This window comes from Diorhabda sublineata, chromosome 9 (assembly GCF_026230105.1).
Source record: "Diorhabda sublineata isolate icDioSubl1.1 chromosome 9, icDioSubl1.1, whole genome shotgun sequence".
Taxonomy (NCBI): Eukaryota; Metazoa; Arthropoda; class Insecta; order Coleoptera; family Chrysomelidae; genus Diorhabda; species Diorhabda sublineata.
The window spans coordinates 7,713,155-7,737,029 of NC_079482.1; the positions used below are offsets into that span (position 1 = coordinate 7,713,155).

General features: G+C 31.5%; 1 protein-coding gene across 4 annotated transcripts in view; it reads left to right on the plus strand.

Annotated features, from left to right (window-relative positions):
- The window catches only part of LOC130449104 (uncharacterized), a 294,569-nt gene that overhangs the window by 132,784 nt on the left and 137,910 nt on the right, over nt 1–23,875 (plus strand). For all 4 annotated transcript variants that reach the window (XM_056786776.1, XM_056786780.1, XM_056786777.1 and 1 more), the window contains 3 exons: nt 14,323–14,456; nt 22,060–22,482; nt 22,900–23,120. In XM_056786776.1, coding sequence (XP_056642754.1) covers nt 14,323–14,456; nt 22,060–22,482; nt 22,900–23,120 — 778 coding nt within the window. The remainder of the gene's footprint in view (nt 1–14,322; nt 14,457–22,059; nt 22,483–22,899; nt 23,121–23,875) is intronic.

The window sequence follows — 23,875 nt, forward strand, 5'->3', positions numbered from 1 at the left end:
AATTCAATGGAAAATATAAAATTTATCTGGACTATGATTTTTCTTATAGCTATTCACTATAATTTCATTGAAAAGTAACTTACCTTGATGACAAAGTGATATAATGAGATCGTCAGAAAGTTAAATTGAAACTTACAGATCAGTTTTTTTATATTTAACGGGTAAAGACAACTTTTGATAAATGTAAATATTCACCGATGCACCGATGGTCTTTAGATTTCAACAAAAACATCGGTTAAACTTCACAAAAATCTAGATCTTTCAATGAAGGAAGGGTAACGCAAAATAAGCTAATCTAGTCAATTTTATGCAGTTTAGCCAAGAGAAAAAGAATTCTATTGGCTATTCACCATAATTCTCTCAAACAACAGAATAAATAAATACAATTTTTGAAACTGATATTTACAATACGATTGTGGCAGTACAACGCAAAGGTTACTGCAAATCCAAAAAGAAATACCGTTTTCCCGTTTTCATATGGTCATGAAAACTTGGTGTTTATTTTTTCATATTCTATTTTTCTTCATTCTTTACATTTTGATTCCTTCGTCCACTTAAAAAACATTGACTGATTTAATGAGGAAGGTCTCAAAAATAATGTTGTATCCAAATGTTCACTTTCTCTATTAAATAATCATTAAAAAAATGCCTCAATATTCGAAGTATAGCCCATTGTATTCTATAATTTTAACCGAACATTCAGCTCCTTGAGACCTTGGTGAAACGATTCTTTGGGCTTAGATACGAAAAATCATCGCATAGCATTTTCTGAGAACTCAAATTAAATACTTTTTTCAAGTACTATATTTTTACATTTTCTAAACACACTATTTAAAAGCAATAGAATTTTCAATATATAAAATGGTGTTTTAAATTCTGCTTCTATCAGTATTTTCATTTTGTTTATCAGTTCACAATATTATTACATAATATAGGTTATCTTTATCGGGAAATTGAGAATATTAAACAATATTCTACGTTGCATAGATATAGAATTAAATTTATTCTCTTATAATCTACAAGGTGTCGACGAACTAAATTCTTAACATACTATTTACTACCTCTGCATCAACATTCATAAATTACATTATTTGACGCGGGGAATAAGAGACTATCGAACATTTGTTCTGCTGTTGCCCTGCCTTGGCGGTAGAATGACGTTAAATGCTGAAGAATAACCCAGTAGATTGCCTAGAAAATGCAGCAGAACTAGGAATAGAACAAGTGAAAAACATTATTCTAGTTGTGAATACTTATAAATAAACTATAAAAGATAAGAGGGTGGTTAGCTAGCTAGTTAACTAAGTTTCCAAATTTTGGAGAAAAAAGGTACTACAATGGGCATTAGGCCTCTGACTTCGACTTTTCCAATGCTAAGAACCGACAAATTACACTATATTTTCAAAGAAAATTAACCTTGCTAAGTCCATTCATTCAAGGCGCGGCCAATCCAGCAAATCATCATAACTTCATAATTCATTTTTATGAGACACGTAGAAATAATTGGAACAGTCTCATATTTGAGGACATCTTCTGTTTCAAACTTGACTTTACTTTTGTTTAATGAGATAAAAACAATTCTATCTCTTGCAACAGATTTTTGGGATTCTTTTGAAAGATGCATTTCCTAATATTTGTTTTGTTTACCAATTTACACTACGTTTCGCCGTACTAATATGAGCGAAGTTTTAATAAACTAAAAACTGAAAATAATTTCATACTTCATGATCCAGTCATATTTCTTTCTGTGAGTCTCGCAATCATATTAACTATAGAAGAAGTTAAATTTGTTTAAATACCGCGAATAATGAAATTTTAATATCAAGTATGTATGCTACCAATATGTATAAGGTGTTACTTTGTTTTGTCACATCCTTCACGGCACGTTCTGCATTCGCTCTCACATTTTCAACGGAATAAGAGAGAGATAGAGAGAGAGAGAGAGAGAAATGTTTTATAGTCAAAAAAATTGTTACAATTTGTAGACAAAAGCTTGTAAAAACTAAAAAACAAACATAAAAATAACTAAATAAAGATACAAATAAAATAAAATTTCAATATACAGAAGAAAAACACAATGAGGAACAAAAATATAGGTGATAGTAATAGATACTAATTAGTATAGAAGTCGTATATGAGTCCATAGCAAAAATTAAACCAATATGCAGCATGCCCGGAATTAGATATTATTATTAGAATAGAAGTCGTTTAGAGTAGAAATCACTTTCCAGTAAATATACCCTCAAATTATTGCGGAATGCGGGAAAAGATGATATCGATTTGATTTCAATTGGCAAATGACTGCGAATTTTTTGCAATGTAAAATATTGAGCCCTTAACTAATTCTGAACGTGAAGTAGGTAGATAAAGGTCGTGCTCCGCGTTCCTAAGTGGATAGCCGTACAACGACCTTTCTGAAATTGTAGAAGCGTGCTTACGAAATGGGCAAACAGATTCAGAGAGGAATAGTGAAGGAAGAGACAGAAATTTTAAATTGCAGTGAGCCCTGCTGTTTAGTCCGACAGCTCTCTTTTGTAGTTTGGATATTCGCTCAAATTGAGTCGCACCACACGTACCCCAGAAGGGAAGTGCATATCGGAGATGCGACTCAATAAGGGCATAATAAACTGTTAACGAGGTGGATAATTTCAGTTCTTTGGAATCTGATCTCAATGCAAAGCAGGAGGTGCTTAATTTTTTAGATAAAGCGGCAATATGTAACTCCCATTTGAAGGAATTGTCCACAATAAGCATTTAGAATTTTACAGATTCAACGACGTCAATGGTAGTGATATTTGATAAAAATGGGTGAAATTTATCCTTATATGATAAATCTTTAGTTTTAGAAATATTGAGATACAGAAGATTAGAATCACACCATGATTTAAAGGTGATTAGGTCACAAGATGAAGAGAGAGAAGTAGAGGCAGGCCGCCAACAAGATGGAGTGACGATGTAAAGAAAATTGTAGGAAATTGGATACATACAGCTCAAGATAGAGATAGATGGTTTAAACTAGAGGAGGCCTATATCCAGCAGTGGATGTAAGATGGCTGATAGATGATGATGAGGTCACAAGATATGGTCCTATGAAGTGCCGTGAGATCAGGGAGGATCCAAGAGAAACTAGTGTCATCTGCAAATAGACATAGCCAATAGAACGTCATAATGGAAAACCCATAATGTGTTCTTCCATATTTTGGATCGTTTCCTCCTTATTCTTTCACGAAAATAGTAAAGAACGTGAAAGTGATTATCAATATTTGGGCCTTCAAGAATTCAGTAAAAATCAAAACTGATTTATTTAAAAGTTTGATTTGCTAACGAGCTTTTCCAATTTTCAGTGAATATAGGCTCCTCATTTCTTGTTATTCAAACGTGTAAGTTTTAGGCAATGACACTAATGATTAAAATGATGATGAGATCCAATCAGATTATCGATTTTATCGAGACTGTGATGAATTTTGTGATGTGTGACGATGAAGACTCTTGAACGACTTGTCCATCTTGAAACGGTTCAAATCTTCAAGAACACGTACATGTAATAAGCATTCAGTGTCGTACATATCTTTCAATAAATTATAAGTTTCAGTAGCGATTTTTCCAAGTTTCCCGTAACATTTCGTTTCTCCATTTGTTCAGTATAAGTGATTTGTTTTTAGAAGTGAGAAGCATTGCATTCGTAATAGAATATTTCGCGAGAACAATTCTCGGTTGCTATTTCTCGGTTGCTATCTACTTCTTCTGCGGCGTTACCAAGTTCTTTATTAAATAATCTCTCGTACATCTCTAAAAATAAGCACACAGAAAACGCAACATTAAATTGATTTTTGAGGCACTTTTATTGTTATATTTGAATCATATTATATTAAATATTTTTATAATTTGTCAATTTTTTGTTTGTAGGATGAGTGTTTAAAAAATAATAATGGAAAAAACATCTTCATACCAAACTATCGCAAATATCGTAGACAATAATAAAGTTCTAAGGCTTTTCGGAAACTATGATCTGAGGTCAGGTAGATAATCTATCAGCTGATTTTGAATCTTAGCCCAGAACAACATAGGGATCACAGTTTCCGAACGTCGCGTTGACTTTTCGGTGAAAATTTCAAACTTTAAACATGATCTACAAGAAGTTCTGCTTTTTGTGCGGTTTTTATTCCATGATTTGTTTTTAGTTGCATAATGGGTTCTGGATGTTGAATAAATATCATTGAGTAGTTACCAACGATTTAGCCTCTCGGATTTTGCACTAGAGTTTAATTGAATTAAAGTATGAAAACTGGTCTACTGGGGTAGAAAGGATCATATCATATGACTACAACCTGATTAATTTGTTTCACTCTAATAGTTATTTGTGGATTATAGGCGACATATTTAGAATGTCCTTATTCCAATAATTCATATGTTGCCCGAGGGTGTACATCTATTGATAGTACATACAAATTTTTAATTCCGTATCAGTTCATTTTGAATAATAAATAATCAAAATTTCGAAATTCGATACCGAGAAAATGCAGAGACACATACTATGACCGATTTTTGAAGTCAGAAAATGCTGTAGAAAATATTTATGAAAATATGTTGTTGAATTACTTTTACTGTAGAAAAATGTAGCTATCTGCACAACCTGTCAGAAATGCCAACTCTATGTACATGGTACCTAAAGGTATAAAAACTCATGTACTGGTATGAAATTAACGTTATTTTGTCTATAAGAAGTTATCAATATATTTTTATCAAATAATTTCAAAATAAAATGAAAAAAGTATCCATACATAACTACCTCTGAAGCAATAACCGATTAATAGAAAAATAATATGTCTGAGAATAATTCCAAGAATATAATTTTTTATCGTTCTTTACCGAATCTCTTTTAATAATGATGATCTTAATAAAAAGATCAAAGTGAAATAAACCACAACTGACCTCTGCACTTTCCTCTTTGGTCTATAGTAATATATCTTTTTCATATTGACGTTAGTCAATCTCTAGTAAATCAGAGAGAAATGATAAAAACTGAACTAACCTAGATTTTGCATATAATGACGAAACACTTATGATAGAAGAACTACTTTTACTACGTTTCGAAATAGAGTGGTTAACAATTTGTTTGTTTCTATTTATTATCGTATCGCACATAGGCGTTCCAAATTCACCAAATATTGAGAAAATCGAACTTCTCGCATACAGTAATGATATTTATTCACCAACCATATCCAATTTGCAAAATTTGACAAAAGAAATAAAAGCGGAGATAGAAATAAAATGGTATCGGTAGCACTGCAGGCTACATTTCTTTTTAAAGAAATATAATCAATATAGGCTAGAGGACAAATGTACTGAGGGGCGCTATCGATGATTTGTTTATCTAATAAAAGACTTACGCAAATATGGAATATGAACCAGCATTATACGATCAAAACATGTAAAAATATAGTACGTGCAGAAAACAAACAATATTTTCTTATTTAAAATGCGAGTAAGTGACTTTAATTCCACTAAAAAATAAAAAGTATGCTCAATATATCGTGAAGCTTCTTGATTTTTATCAACTTATTCTTTTAGTTGGTTTGGATGAAATTTTCTAAGCGTCTCGCATACTCTATAGATATTGATGACAATAAATGATTGTGTTTAACAATTGGTTGAATACTCAATAATACAGCGTAAATGGATTATTTTATTTTTTATATGAAACAGAAAGATGAATTCCACATTATTGATTGTATTTTTCATTGATTTTACAAATTTCATAACAATTTTTTATGAAATAAATGGAATAAAAATAATAAATAAAATAGTTTCAATAGCTGAATGATTCGTGAACGCGACTCACAATCCTCCGGCTTCTATATCGAATCTCATTAGGAACGTGAATACAAAAAGTAAAGTTTTCTGGAAGAAAAATTGTGAATTTTCACTGAAAAACTATTTCTAGTTTCATATAGAAAAATTTTTAAAAAATGCTTAATTTAAAATGCACTAAAATTTGTGAAGCAAATCTTGTGAATATACAGAGTAAGTTTTATGTATGGAAGGCCTCAATTATCTCGGAAACGGCTTGTACGATTTTTATAAATTTTGCAGAGGTATTCTAACCCAACCTAACCTTATTATTCTCGTAATTTTTCCTTGGTTTCTTCAATTGTTATTCATTTATAAATCCAACCCCAAAATATGGAGTGAGTTTTATGTCTAGAACGCCTCAATTATCTCGGAAACAGCTTGTATTATTTTTATGTACAAGGGTCTTGTGAACTTTGTTATTTCAAATGAATCACCCTGTATCGTTTTCGCTTTTCTATACCCTTAAGAAATACTTATTATTTTTCATCTAATGTTCCCTATACATAATTGCTATAGTTTCGTAGTTAAATCTACATTTACGTTATCTCCGCCGGAAGTTAAAATATTACATTAGGTGTATGACTGCTACAATAACAAATTTTGAGTTTCAATAAGTTTATTGAAAGGCACAATGGATCGTTTATTGAAAAAGAATGAATTGATATTTTAATGATATTAGGATATAGTGATAGGCGTAGAAGTCAACAAGAAACGTGTAATATCTTTAATAATTTATATCCTAACCGAAATCCCATAACAACATCTACTGTCAGTAAATTAGTAAAGAAGTTTAACAAAACTGGTTCAGTAAAAGATTTTTAAACTGAAAACAAATCTTCAGATGTTTGTGTCCTGTTAGAAGACGATCCACACTTGAATACTAGACAAATATACAGGGAACTTGATACTTCACAAAACATCCGTAATGAAAATTTTACGGTATGATAAATTTCATCCATACCAAGGTAACGTTGGTTCAAGAGTTGCCAGATGACGATTTTGGTATACTTGAAGAGTTTGTAGATCTGATGATGGAAAAATGTTACAATCAAAACGATCCAAATTGTTTAAGTAATGTTATATTTTGCGAGGCCACTTTTTGTATTAATGAAAAAGTAAATCGGTATCTACAATTAGTAGATACTGGTCACGTAACAATCCTCGTTGGATGCGTGAATCTCACACCCAATATTCCGAAAAACTGAATGTATGGGCTGGAATAATAGGGGACAAAAAATTTATTGTAACTTTGTTGGAGATCCTGTAAATGTAGCTATAACTCATAAATTACGGCATTTAGGTGTAGAGAATATTACATTAAAAATAATCAGTATTCCCTGAAGATTTCTAGAAGCACAAAATATATAGGGTGATCTGTTTGAAATAACAAAGTTCATTATTTTTCCGGAAAAACGAAAGATCTGACAACAATGTAAATACCACCATAATACCGGTAGTATCACAAAATCACATCACATAATAAAACTATGGATACAGAAATGTGTACGAACATTTACTTTCTATAATTTACTGAAAAGTCCGCTTATATTGTAGTTAACACTGGGAACTTGATTTGAAATTATTAAAAAATGATTGTAATATGTAAAAACATAGACTATGAGTTGATAGAGGACGTTTAACATATACTGTATGGGTTATTTTATAGTATTATTAACCATTCAACTATTTTCATTACACACATTATCCACTTTTTTAAATAATTTTAACCCAGCTAATTATTAGAAAGAAATTTTACGCCAAAAAACTTTTTTACCCATTTTCTAGCTATGATAACATAAATAAATTAGAATTCAATTGGTATATGAAAGCAAATACAAAAGAGAAGAGGAAAATTATTTGAATGAGAATATTGCCTCAACCCTTTTTTGCTAAAGCGTGTATTTGCTCTACTTTAAATCTTTTAACATTGATGTATGGGAAATCTTTGATAATTTTTGATTTTATACTATCTGCAGCTACTTACTAATTGATGCTTCCAATTTGTTGATAGTTTGACAGTAAAAAGTCATCTTGATTCATCTAATGTTTGAGCTAAATTTCATTTCAAACATTCATTTTTATTACCAGTGTGAATTCATGAATACTTTTACTTGCTTGAGTTAGTAAAAGTTGACAACCTAACTTAATTTAACCTTCCCATTTCCTTGATTGTAACAAGATGTATTAGTTTTGTTGACTTTAATAAAATATGTGATATTCGTACTTCCTTTCACATTTTTTAGATTTTTTATCATTGGAATGTTGTTATCGTATTTTACATTCTGTTCTAGCTCAATTTGTCCACTATTCAGTTCTTCCTTGAGTTACTACACACTAATTACTAAAATTTAACATATTCTAACCAGTTAATTAAACACGCACTGAGTAGTTTCCAAAAAAAAAGTGAAAGGAACCATAACTCTTCAAAAAAACGAAAGTTTGCGCGTGCTGTTGCATGTATGCATGAAAATCAGTTTATCAAATTTCAATAAACCACTTCAGGCATAATTCTTCCTAGGCTCGGTACATACTTTCCGGTATTCCCGTCGGATAAATCAGTACAGGCGAAACAATAAGATCACGACGTTATTATTCTTGAAAGAAAAGAAAAACAAAAGTGGGAAATCCTATTATAAATATCGGTGGAGTCAATACACGGTTACTAAAAATATAAGATTCTATACATAACCGTAACTATCAACAGATAAATGCTGAAATTCACCAAAAACTCATATTTTTCATATAATTGTCATTACTTTCAAATGGTTCATCAAGTAAATGGTTTTTGAGATTCAAAATTTGATTATCAGACTTGAACATCAAATATTTCCTTAGCTGAATCATATAAGTCTCTCAAATTTCTATTCAAAAATTTTTTCAAAAGCTTTAAAATTTCGTATTAGCTAACGGAAGTACTACTCCACTGTTTTTTTTATTCCAAAGTAAAGTATTTACGCATTTTTGTCCGACGTAATGTTTACTATTTTTGTAATCATTTGTATGAATCGTTATCAGATGATTTTTAAATTAAGAAATGCTACCAGGTCTTTGTCCTAATAAAATTGATTGCGAAAATTTCTTTGAGTATTATAAAAAACAACATAAAAGCATACAGTTTGCTCGTATAAACAGAATTAATAAATTTTATGAGAATCTTCTTTGTTTTAAAAATAAATATCTCGAATTGCCATTCGTAATATTGAATTAAAATAAAAAAGGTTTTTACGTGAAATTATAGAGAAGAGATCACATTTTCTGTATTATCTGTTATTCTCAAAGCAATAAATGGAAAAACATGATTATACTAATTTATTTTCAGTTATTTTATCTCCTATACACACTGTTCATAAAGTAACAGTAGTTGCTAATGTCTCGGTATCTATTAGGTTCACAAAAAAGTCTTGAATAAAAGTTTTTTTAATAATTACGGCCATCTGCAGTACACACTTTATATATTTTCACTTATTCTTAATCTACAGTTATTTGAAAATCAATAAAAATTGTTTCAGATTGTACACGCATGTTTGAATAATATCTAGACGATTGTAAAGAAATTATTAGACAATTTTATGTGTTTTTTGAAACAAAAAACTTGTTAATTTAATAGGAAAATATCTTAGAACTGGTCTCAATAGAAAAAAAAAGAGAAAATTAAAAAAATATTTCAAAGATGCAAATGCATCTTTATTCATAGCGCCGCTTAATTTCACAAGAGATAGGTGCTCGAACGAGTTGAAACTGAAATTTTTTTGCAAGTCCCAAAAAACTTCCTTTTTGGTCCCTTAACATTAAGTCCTTGACCGAGGAGATTTCCCCTTACAAAAACACAGAAGCTCTGATTTTTTCTTTTTAAATTTCTTTAGCTGAGGGGCATTTAACAGCATCGCTTCGACCATGGACAATTTTTTTTCATAGTTGAATGCTCTACAAGTGTCCATTGCGGTCAAGTCGTTACTCGAACCGGCGAGGTAGTACAGGCCTCTAAATTTGGTTTTTCCATGAAGTTCGCGTTTTTTCGTATTTATCTCGTGAATGACAAAGATAACTCTAAACTGAGCAAATTGAATTTTCTACAAAAAAAGTCGTTAGCAGTAAGTCGCTAAAATAAATATTTCCGGAGATATTCAATGATAAATTTTTTGTGATTTCAAATACCTGCCCATATAAGTTGTGGCTTTTACAAATCATCAGTATCACTTCCCTTTTTTTAGACTTTGGAATTTTGCTTACTTCTGGAGTAAAAACGATTTATAGTTTCTATTTCCACTTTCAGTACCGTCATGTTGATATTTCTGATTCCATTTCTCAAACACATTTTCTCCCATTACTTCGTTGATTTCGTTACGAACCATTTTCAATATCACAAACGATGCTAAAATTTTCCTATTTAAATTATAGTTTTTATGTATTGTTTTTTTAAAGCTGTTCACATTATGTGTTAACTGTTATTATGAAGACAATTTCCAAGAAAGACTTTTTATTTGTTTGCGGCAAACTAGATATTTAAATCAAATATTTAAATGAGACTCTAGCAGCTGCAGTCAATAAATAATTTGACGTCATAATGAACACAGCGGAATAGTGAAAAGTAATAAATAAATTAGATAAGTGCTTAGTAATAAGTGTTAGTGAATAGTTTAGTGTATTTGGTGTTAATATATGAATAAATTGCGTGAGTAAGATACAATGTGTCTATAAATTCACCCCACTGTTTAGAATTGTTAAAATAAATAATAAATATTACAATTATGTTCCTTTAACTTTATATTTCACGAAACTTCATATTTTTGCTACATATTTAAAAATGTAATTATTTAATTTCCGTTCCACTCACTTATTTTAAAAGAAATTAACTGACCGCAAGTTTTTACAGAAGGAAACTTACCAAATATAAACTTAGCTTATGTGTTAATCAACTCTCTAAGGGACAGTAGTTTGTATACTCCTCTATACCTAAAAAAATAGTTGATCCACTAAATTAATAATATCAGTGTGTAAATTGTCTTGCAGCTTACGTATATCACAAAAATTGCAGGTTAAGAAAAGGTAAACGCTCGTAAACACAAACATTCCGTATTGTCACATGTAACATACTGCTATAAATCTTAAGAAAGAGAAAATTAAATTGAGTTGAGGTCGGAGATTGTATAAATCTCGCATTATCCCACTGACCGTAGATTGATGAAACGATTCAACTGGTTACTAATTCCTAATTTCCAAAATCCCTAAATCCTAATTACTAAATAATATCTAGAAGCATTATACTACAATTTGTAAAATAGATTGGATGCTCTTATTTCCTATTTATGACAAAATGCTTGTTTAATTAGATGCAGATAATTTAAATGAATCTCACAAGAAATCTAAGAACTTTCCAGAAAACTGTGACTTCCAAAAATTGGGCACACATATTTAAGAAATGAATTTGATGACTACCAATTGAATATATTTTAAAAACATCGACAACCACATCAAATATAAGCATTGACGCATAATTTTGACTTATTGACTTGAAATTCACAAAATTGAAAAAAAAAACAATTTTTCACCGATTAATGGAAAATATAGTTTCTACAATTAAATCGGTACATATGGATACATATGGTACATATATTTCTATAATTTTTCATAGATGTCTATTTTTCCAATAAAGAAAAAAACAGACAAACTGTTTTTGAAAAGATTTCTAATCGTACAATTAGTTCCTTAATATCCTTACAGTGTGTAGTATACCAAAAATCCCCCAATCAAAATTTACACTTTCATAAATCAATTTTAATCATATCATGGATTTTTCTTAGATCTAATAATAACTAATCCAAAATACCATTTTTAACTCCTCTACTGCTGGTATATCAGTTTCTTTATCAAAAAAATCAAATTGAGCAGCAGTTGCTATTATATCTATAATGGTTATTTATAAGGCAATTAAGTTTTCGTAAATGTATAAATAGTATACAACACGTTAAAAAATTTTCATACTTATAGCTTGGGATTTGACATTTCCTTACACTCGTATTGAGTATGTTATGTTCCGTACTAGTTGCATAATATTAACTATATCACGAATGCAACTGATATTTCATACCGGTAGAATGATTTATCAATGGCCTGGTCACTCTATTTATATTTTTTTCTTCACTTTGCTTTCTCACTACGTTTCTTCACTATTAACTAATAAATTTTCTTTTGAATACAGAAAAATATTTCATATCATCAACAAGAATAGCATACAGTGAAGCTTTTTCATGTCTTCATCTTTTCTCGCTCGGTCTCCATTCTGTGATTTTCCTTGTGCTCTTTCCTTCCATAATGCTGTTAGTATTAAGGAAACTAATACTTCTATAATTACTAGATATGTTGAGATTTCCTCTCTTCAGTATTGGTATAATCAATCCAGTAGACTACTCTCTTGGCATTGCTTCTGTTTTCCATACTCTTTGTATGATCTTGAATATCTTGTACCTTAGTTTATTTCCTCCATATTTTATTAGTTCATTTACTATTTCGTCTGGTCCTCCTATTTTATTGCGTTCTCAATTTGTCTATGTTGTCATTATATTCTGCTTCCGTCGGCTTCATTCTCTAATATGTACCATTGTCACTTATATCATCTTCTTCGTATTCACTGTCTTCTTCCGATTATAATTCTTTGATATATTCACTCCATTCAGTTTCATTAATATTTGTTGTATTTCGTTTTCTATTTTGTTTCTTTATATGTTAATATGATTTTACATTATTTTTATTGTCATTTTCTAAGTTGCCCATACTATCATTTAGTCATTTTATTCTCTTTGTCTTTATTAACTTGGTGCCCTCTTGTTTCATAGTTCTTAGCCATTTCAACCTAGCTTCTTTTTTCTCTTTAATTTTTATTGTACATTCCGTGTCAAACCAATCGGTATTTTTTCTAATATATTTTGTACCAATGACTTTCTGCGTTGCATTTATAACACTTTTCTTAATCTCTTTCCATTGCTCATCAATAGTATCTTTTTATTTACACTTTTGTAGTTGCTTTTCTATTTCTTTTTCGTATTCTTCCTCCCTCGTTTTCAGTTTCTGCACATTCCATTTTCTGCTTTCTATCGCCTTGTTCACTATATATATCATTCTTAATTTAATTTTGATTATTACTAAGTGATGATCAGTCTCAACACCTGTTCCTCTGTATGATCTTACATCTTGTACTATTTTTGATCTCCTTTTTATCTCCTTTTTGATGTTAATACGTGATCTATTTGGATTCCCTTGGTACTACCTGGCACAATCCACGTAATTTTATGTTCTGTCTTAAGTTTAAAGCTAGTGCTACTAATATACATGTGGAATTCCTCGGCTAGACTGCATATTCGCTCTGCAACACTAATGAATAGTCTTTTTCTATTTTTGCATCCATATCTCCAATAATTATGTATCATATCTTGTGACGTCCTCGCATACCTTAACCAGGTTTTGATAGAATTCATCTTTGACTTCGTTTTTTGCTTCTTCTGTTGGTGCGTAAATATTAATTATTGTTATTTTTGCTATACTATTTTTTATGCTTAGCTTTGATATTCTCCCACTTCTAACTTTCTTTCCATTCTTTTACTGATCATAAAACCTGTACCATTTTCCCCTTGTTTATCTTCCCCTCCATAAAATAGAGTATATTTCTCCTTATTTATTTGTCCTTTTCCCTTCTATCGTATTTCTTGGAGTGCCAATATGTCTATTTTGTATTCCAAGATTTCTTTTGCAATTTCTTCCATTTTTTTCATTGCCAGCATTGTCCTGATATTCCATGATGCCATCCTCACTACATCCTTCCATTTGTTTTCCTTGTTTTTACCTTTAGCCATTATCCATTCCATTACGTAGTCGACCAATATATCAATGCTCTTTTATTTAATTGCTAGTTTTTTACTTCTTCTCTTTATTCTCATTTCCATTTTCTGGGTAAATATCTGTCGACTTTTCAACATTGAAGATACTGATTTATTTGAGATAGTTTAGCTAGATGTCTCGACAGTCGTCAAATACGAAGCAGACTGATATTTTTTTATCCGAGATACGTAACTAAGTGATTTGTAATTGCATACTCATTATTTGATGTTTTAGTTTTAATAGGACATTAATTCCTTTAAAAGTAAATCGGTTTGTACTATGACCCGAATTATTCTATTTAATAACACAGAATCACCAAAATTCAACAAAACATTTATCTTTATTTGGAGTTATTTTTTCCAACAATAATATGGTTATAATTGTGAACTTCAAATTTTCTTGAAATATTTTCAAATGTTGCTACTCTAACAACAATCTTTGATGTTTGAGAATCAAAAATTGTGCAAATAACAAATAGAACCAAAGGTTTATCCCAACTTTTTGATATTTTCATTTAAGAAATCCTATATTTGCAGACTTCTTCACAGAATAAATGAAATGAGCTTCCGCATTTCTGATTTACTTATCTATTTTCAGGGAGATTCAAGCAGCAAGCGGAGAATGGATGAATGAGTTCGTGAAGAGGCCAAATAAGCGGCGTGAAAACCGAGTCTGTTTACCCACGGCTGATATTATAAAAAGGACTATACGGAGATCGTGGACAATATCAAGTGAGTTAATCAATACTTTATTAATAAACGAGCTAAATTCTTTTATGAAATTTTTCAACAATTACGTTGTACTTCCTGTAAATCCGATTTTTCGAAAATCAAATCACAAAATTCTTTCAACACATATAATGAGATTATCCAAATTAGTCGTAGCTAATAGTACTGACACTACTAAAAATGTAAATTATCTGGAGGTTAAGTTTTGATTTTATTGAATTATTTACAAGGGCAGTCCTATAAGTATTTAAACTCCCTGAAGAAAGACATCAATCTCGCAGGACCAATTTTCCATCGTATATTCCATCCGTCCTTGTAGACGACTATACTGTCAAAATTTCAGTCGTACCAGATCCTATTCTTTTTGTTTTAGAGGAAAATCACACAATCAAAGAGCCAATGTGCGACCACGTTTCAACGTGATGAGCCACGCTTAGGTACCAGAAAACGGCTTCCATTAAGAAAAAACGTGACCTGTTATCTTGTTAACAGACAACTGATTAAAGCTGCTTGAGAGAGCTGAGGTAGTAGTCATTTTAAAAGATCGTGTGGGTTAGATTCTCCATGGACCTATTGGTTCACATAAGAGACAAAGGAACAGTCGAAATAGTGGACGTTCCAGAGAGTGAAGACTATCGAGTAGAAAGGTTTTACCGTTTTACTGAATTCACAATTACATCGATCTACACCGATAATTGAGGAAAAAATACCCGTATTTGGTTAAGAAAAAGTGTTATTCTACTACAATAAAAACGCATCATCTCACACTTCCGTTATCACCACAGAATGGTAATATAAGTCTAAGAACTGCTGGTACCTCCCCTCATTTCGCATTTTGCGACTTCTTTGTGTTTCCATACTTGGGAAAGTGAGAAATTTGGATCGAATTGAGAAGTTATCCGTGCCACGCAGACTTTGAGTAAACGAAACAGGATTAAGAAGTTCTTACCCACCACCGTATCGCAAATGTACAACTTAAAAATCGTTAGTAGTTAAGAAAATGAATACGAAATATTTTTTCTTGAGAGTGTGACCCCTTGACATCCTATAACTTACAAAGCCTGGGAGATCTAGTCAAACATAGCAACTGGATAATATTGGTATGGTTAACCATAATTTCTATCTTCGATATTACAATCACCAAAATGATTAGGGGATATTTAGAGCTTGGTTGTAGCAAAAACGATGAGCTTGAAAAAGTATTTAGTAAATGAGAACAAAATAAAATATCCATTACGAGAATGAAAATTCTGAAGTCTAAGCTGAATAAGGAAATTAAGAGTGTTTTCTTTTACGTTAACTCCATTAGTTTGATTGTTAATGTCTCTTGGTATTTGAGTAACGATATTGATCGACAAATGTCAATTAATGGAAGAGTCCAATTAGTCAAAAACGAATCATCTAGCTACATCAATACTTCAACCACATAAATTATAAATATTGGTCAATATTCGATTAATAAGACTTCTCACGCAATAACAATTTTAATGTCTTGTTCTCAATACAAAATGCTGTCCATATTCATGGAGTAAATTAAATTTTAGCGTTATTATGTACCATCTAAAAAAAACCTGAAACAGTTCGAATTTTATTCTTAAACTGACAATTTACGGTATGAAAATATTATCCAGCTCCAGCACCCCCTCTGAATTCTAAGCATTCCCCCGAAAATTTTAAATAAGGAAAGGGGTCGTATGGCACCTTTTTGGAAAGAGATAATGTCTCTAGCACAAAACTTTACGTAGAATGAAGATAATGATGTTGCATAATATTTAGAACGTATTTTCCAATGTTCAATTAAATTAAATGTTCAAAATGACGATCATTTACTTCTTGACAATAAACGGGGCGATTTTGGAATATTGGTACAATATTTTGTATGACCCCAAGGGTTATCCTAAATTTTAAATCATCAATATTGTCTGATCTATCAAAATATACTTTAAAAATAATCAGGTACTTTTGTATCTGTTCCGCTAAACATCAAATCTGCGATTATACTAATTTATTAGTCAAAAAGCCAAATAAATAATTGATTTGAATCTAGTATGCTGCTGTTATTTAAGTAATTAAAGCTACTAAATACGTCAGTATAATTATGTGCGCGTATTAAATTTAATTATGGTTCATTTGTCCGAGAATCAAAGAATAGACATTTTTTGTGTTAATAAAACAAAAACTCAAAATTAGGTTTGTGCAATTTTTAACAGTAAATACCCTCGTCAACACGTTTCGTAGTGTACAGTTAGATGTACTTCTAGAGACTGAGGAACATCCGCATAAGACAACTCGAGAAGTTGCCGTCGACAAAGATGTAAATAAATCATTTATTTTGAGAGTTCTGATGATCTTGATAGAAGGCGAAAATTCTGTGAATGGATTATGGACAGAATGAACGCCGATTAACACAAAATAGTTTTTTCTGATTAAGCGACGTTTCATTTAAACAGAACGACAGAGAAAATCCTCACTGGATGTAGGGAGCACACACTCAATATCCTAAAACAATTAGCTGTACCATTAACGATAAAATTATTCGCACTTATTTTTTTGAGGGGACAGTTGTTGGTGAGGTTTATCCAGATTTTTTGCGTGTCTACATTACAAAGATTTTTTCCTGATGTTCATCATCCCAATGATCGATCTATTTACTACCAACAAGACGGAGTATATTTTAAGGCACTAGACAATATTACTGATTTAAAAGTTATGATAACGGAATAAATTAACAAATTAAGCCCTAAGGTCATACAAAATGTACGAGAATTCCAAAATCACCCCGATTATTGTCAAGAAGTGGTCATTCTGAACATTTAATTCAATTGTATATTGAAAAGTACATTCCAAATATTACACATTTTACGTAGAGTTAGGGACAACAGAAAACTAAAAAAAAGGTGCCACATAACCCCTTTCTTATTTAAAATTTTCAAGGTGGTGTTTATAATTCAAAGGGGTGCTGGAGGGGGATAATATTTTCATAATGGCTATTTTTCATAGTACATAATAACGCTAAAATTGAATTTTTCTATACATGTGAACCGCATTGTATAATGTATAAACAGATGTAATTTAGCTACATATGAATACTGTAATAATTTTATATTGATTCTAACGAAGCAAAAAATGGTGCTTCAAATTTAACGTATGAATCAAACTTTTTGACGGTTCTTAAACTCGACTCGGTGATGTAAAATGCGAGTCCGTAGGGGAATTTCAGTTATACGCTTATACCTGAAAGTATATTTAAATATGTTATAAAATGTTGGAATAAAGTTTCAAGTGGATTAGTCTAAGATCTGTGGGGATGAAATAGTGCGAGAAATGAATACTGAATTGTAACTTTGAATAGTCACTTAGTGTAAAGAGTGTAGAGAGCATTTCTTTTCTGCAAGTATGTTCATATACAGGAATTTCTTAAAGCATTTAATTGTGAATAAATTGCGTTTACAAACAGCATGCAGTACAACGTTCAAATCAACTCATTTACGATGTAATATTTAATATTTCACTGCCAGCGGTTATAACAATTGGTAAAAATCGTCTAATGTCACATGGAGATTCTTTATAATCAAACTTTTAATGAAAATAAAAATTGTATCAATATTGTTTCAATTACCATAAATCTATTGATCCATTGTAGTTTTATAGACAACATAAATAAGAGATTATACGCTTGGCATTGGTGGTCTAATCATATATGTATTTGAGTTTCTCTATGGTTTCAACAATGTGTCTCGCCACAGTAACCACCTTTTGAATTTAATAAGAAGATCAGAAAACGTCTTAAAATGACAATATATCGCTTGCAATAGCTCCATATTCAGAAATAAGCGGAGCACCTATATCTTAAATGCCTCTGAATACACTGAAAACGTAGATGTGCGTTTGGAGGCAGTTTTTGTCATTGTGTGAAGAGTGAAAACTCATTATATAATCAAAAGAAATATTATTCGGAAAATAGAAAATAATCTATTATTTTTCACTCGCAACTCAACGTTATCCTGCTACTTGAAATTGATTATACATAAGTAAATAAAAATTCTTCTTCTTCTTTTTCTTCTTCTTCTCGTCAAGCACTCTTTGTGCCCTTTCAAGCGTCAAAGTATTAGGATTTTAGTTTTCATTCTCACTTTATCCATTTTTCCACTCTTTAATTTTGATTAAAATAACATTGAAATGTTTGAAATAATTTCTATAACTGTACAACTAAGACCAAGAATATTTATTCAAGGAATTATAATTGTAACTACTTCCAAATTCTTCAAAATAGATATGATACGGTAACTTGACTCTGTTAGTAAACAAGCTTTAATTAATAACAAACATCTAAATAAATTAAATGTTAGAGGAACATTCGAAAATGATCTAAATTCTGTAGATATTCCAAGTATATGCTTTTAGTTGTATTTGTTCAATCCGTCTTATTAACATGGTATATTTATAGAAATTCAACATAGTTATTGACACAAATGAGTAGTTTTTATTTATTTAGCTGATTACAAATTCATATTATAAAGGTTTCTATTTTTTATTGCAATAGATTTGAATGATGTATTAGTTTGATAAACAGTTCGATCAACATAATCCGTTTAACCGTACAATCCGCCATTTCAATTGGTTAGATACCAAATATGAATTTTGACGTTTGTGTTTCTTATATAGCAGCTTCTGCCATCGAAAATTAAGCTACTGCACCAATATCATTTGATTAAATAAATATTGTATACACGTTTCTATTACTTTTTAATATAGTATTTTCTGTGATTATTGAATTTTTTATACTAAAATCCTTCCACTCCATTGAATATAAAACAGTTTAACTTTAGGCCACATAGAGATGAATGAAAAGTTCTTCCAGAATTTCAAAAATGTTAATTCTAAAACACTTTCCATAATAACGAAATAGATACTGGAAACTTTGGGAGCTTCTGAATATTTTAATAACAATGCCACAAAATGACGTTTAAAAATTATAAATTTTTCGTCACTGACAGGAATATAGGAATTTAAGTCCTTTCAGACAATCAAAGGTTTCATATGGAAATACAATACAAAGCTATCCTCTCAACTTATCATAACACCTTGCAATCTTCTTGGCATAAAGAAAATTGAATTGGATTTCATTAAGAATTCATATTCTCTGGTGTCCAATAAATCATAGGGTGTTTCTGACATTTTCAATAGTGCATACCAAAAATTCTACCTTATTTCTGTTAAATCTCTATTGCCCATTTTGTAACTCTTCATTTAAATGATGTCAGACTAGACAATAAGATACACTATTTATAATCGTCATGCTCCTCAACTACCGACATCACTGATACCGACATTGTCGGAAGATATTTGACTACCGAGCAGTTTTTTCAAGTCTAAGAGGCTAAATCTGGCGAATAAGGTGTATGCGGTAGCAATTAAAACTTTAATTTATTAATTTTGGCCACTGCAATAACGGATGTGTGAGCTGGTGCATTGTCTTGACGAAGCAACACTTTCTTCTTAGCCAAATTCGGCCATTTTTTGCTTGACTTCTTCGCTCAAACGTTGCAATGAGTTAGCTTAATACTCGCAGTTTTTCCTTATTCAAAATAGTAAATGAACATTATCACATATTTTTGTTCCATTGTGAGCAAATCCATCTTTCTCATGTCCAAATTTTCAGTTAATATGTGATATATCGCACTTTGTGAAATACCTACTGTCTACTAGCTCACGCACTCTCGGTCGGCAATCATCCAGTACCACTTTATGGATTTTCTTCAAAATTTCTGGAGACGTCACCTCATTTGGTTGACCACTGCGATGCTGGTCTTCTCAAGTCGTATGGCCTCTTTACACACTGTTACACAATATTTTACTACAAGCAACTACCACAATATCTGGGTTAGGCCAGGTGCTTCTGGAACCATCCTCGTATTATTCGCGATACTACTAATGAGATAAACGGCTTTAAAAAGTTAAGTATATATCATAACATAATACGATCAAGTGCTCATATATTATACATTTAATCCCTATTTTATATAAGTTATTTTACAGAATAAATTCACAGAATAAAATAACAAAATAATTTGACATAAACGAGTATTCTTTTCTCAACATCATCATCAGTTTCAACCAAATAAATTGCATGCTTCCAATTCAATTTTAAATATGGGATACCATGACGTTCAAAGCGTCTTAGAACACGAAGTTGCTCAAAATTATCACCTACTTAAAGGAAAGTAGGTCCAATAGCAGCATTAATAATTGTATAGGTCAATTAAAATAAATACCACTCCAAACAGTTGATCGCCATATCTGAACAGATGAAATTCCTATACTACTTTTCGAATATTGGGAAAACAAACTCAGAATTACAAGAATTTCTACTCAACTTGTCAATTCACATATTCATTAACTCATATAAATCGAGCACGTGTATGAATTTATATTCATGTAAGTCTTCTCAAAAGTTATCGTAAATATAATTTTGCCCTTAGTAGTTTTGTTTTAGCTGAAAACTAAATACCAGAAGCATTTATTTAGCGCTCTTTCATGATCCAATTGGAAAACAATCTTATGCTGCGGTGGTAACTCTTGATCATCCAAAAGACGCTAAATGCCACCTAGCCTACCTCAATCATGTCAGAAGTTATATTAACTCCTCCTGCAGAAGACATAGATTGACAGATATTTCAAATCACATTTGGTCATTAAAGCAGTATATAATTTTTGACATAAGCACAGTAATCGTTAACTTTCATGAGGTAGATTATTTAGTAAATCAATTCAATAGACCTACCACCATCCTATTAATATACGAAAGTTTCTAAGAAGTTTTTTTAATGATCCGATATCTCAACGGGTACGAATAGTCGAACGTAGTCAGCGTGAGAAGTAGTGTCACCATACAATGAAGCAGCAAATGAACATTAAAGTGTGTTACAAATGTAACTTATGAAAGTGTACGGAACAGAAGCCAACCATATATTAATAAGCGAGTTCCGAACATCGTATGCAAAAATATCAGGTGATCAGGACACATCCTTCCTGAGAACTTTATCAATCACAATGCAATCATTCATGATAAATTCGTTTCTGATTTTCCGAGGAAGTTTTGAAACTGTTGCAGTGGGTTTCACTGCACAATAACTTACCTGCTCACTCTGCAATTCGCATGCACCAATTCTTGGCTCAGCTTGGTATAGCTGTTATTGATTATCCATCGATGCCTGCGGGCTTTTTTCGGTTTCCTCACATGAAATAAACTCTACCAGGGGCACATTTTGTAGACGTGGGGCCCATTTAATGACATTCTGAAGCTTACAGACGTTGTCAAAGGTGTATTTTGTATAATGGCAAACTCATTTTTTGTTTGTCACACGACAATTTTCAAGTATGAAATTCTGAAAACAAAACTGGAAAATTGCTTTTTTTACGTATGTTTCAAACTTGCTGCTAATAATATAAATATAAAAAAAATTATTTTGGTTTCATACACTCGTAGAGATTTCAAATAATATTTCCATAAATACCAATTTTCATATGAAATATAAGCCCAGTTTTTCAAAAGTGACATTTCTTATTATTCTTTTCTTTTTTACAACATATTTTTGTTTATTAGATCCGACCCCAAGATGGAGTGCAATGCGCGGATCTCCCGAACTTCGACCCTACAACAGTCTCCCACGTAAACAGGATATTAACAACTACCCATCCTTAGCCTTACATCAAACCAAGAATCAAGAAGTACCCCTTCAAGAAGCTCCATCACCAACATACAGACGAAGATCACCAAGGAGAACTCAGTCTGAAGACATTTACGATGACCAAAGTTCATCAAGCCAATACAGGGGTATTTCTCCCATAACTCAAAGTGTTAACTCTACAGATGTAGATAACCTGAGACATTCGAGGATGAATCCTTTAAGCAAACTTTCGGATGGTAGGCTGGATATTGAGCGACGAAGATCGCCTATGAGACGAAGTAATGAAGGTAGTAGTGAGGATGGGAGCTCCAAAGAGGATGGAAGTCCTAAATCTAAAGGTAAATATCAATTTTTGTTAATGTTTGTATTTGTAATTTGAAGAGTGGAACATCGGAGATGAATGCAAAATGATTCTTACTAGGCATTAAAAATTGATTTCCATTTGACCAATTAAGAATGGAAATAAACAAATGAAAATGGACGACACGAATCATGTACAAATATAATAGAATCCTTAAAGATATCTTAGGACTCAACTAGAAACTATGAATAAAATAAAAATATTTCTATAAACCACTATATAAACTATCATAAATAGTAGTGGGTCTTTGTCAACAAATCAGACGTAAGATATTTGATTTGATTTTAATCGAGAGGTTCTGGGTTTAATATCCACTTATCTGTTAATATCATTCCAACTAAAATTTACGTAATACTAGTATCTGGATTTTGTATAATTTTTCTTTCAATTTTAGGTATTTTGACGCCCGAAACCGCTCGAAAATTCGAACGAAATTATATCGAAAAGCGTGTAAGCTTCGAAAGTCATGTCCCCTATACGAAAATGTCTAAACCGACTCCTGTTTTAAGAACTCAATCACTGATTGAAGGACGAGTGCAAAATCATTTACCAAGCAGGTACTCAGTGCACCAAGAGGATAACTCAGATAATTCAGAGGAAGCTACTCAGGGTGATGTAAGTATTTACTTTATTCAGAAACTCTTCTTGTATTACTTGAAATTTTGGTTATAGAATTCAATATTCTCTTCTTGTGTAAAATACCATATTACTCTAACGACCAGCGTATTCGTGTGTAACATTAAGTTAGAGGTCGGTATAAGTCAGGCAGCAAATTTGCATTAAGATAAAAAAATGCAGCGTCAAAATGAATTAAAATAAATTACAAAAGGGATTCGAAAAAGGGTGACTGTAAGTGTTCAATTTTATGCATCAATGCATCAATGGAAGCATGTCAAGATGACCGCGATGAGTTTTAAATTCGTCTTCAATTGTAGTCCACAGGTCGGGAAGGGTGCATGGTCCTCTAGCAAAAACGCGGTCCTTAAGAAGGCCCTACAGGAATAAACAGGGTCACATGACCATGCGGGCCATAATGCATAGTGCGGCGAAGCTCCATTATGTATGAAATGACGGATGTTCGCGAATACTGGATCGTTATCCATTTGCCCACTTAAATCTTCAAGCGTTTCCAGATAACTTTGACCCGTCAAGTGACCCTCAAGAAAGTGGTCGCCACAGTACACGCAATTATGCCGATTGAACGTACCGGTTACCAGCGCCACTGGTTCCATATTAGTTGTTACAGATACCGGTCATCCAGAACGTGGCGCATCGGCAACAGAGCCCGTTTTTAAGAATTTCTGGTATGTCTTCCACACTGTTAAACGATTAGTGAGAAACGAATTTGAAAATTATTGTTGAAATCCGAT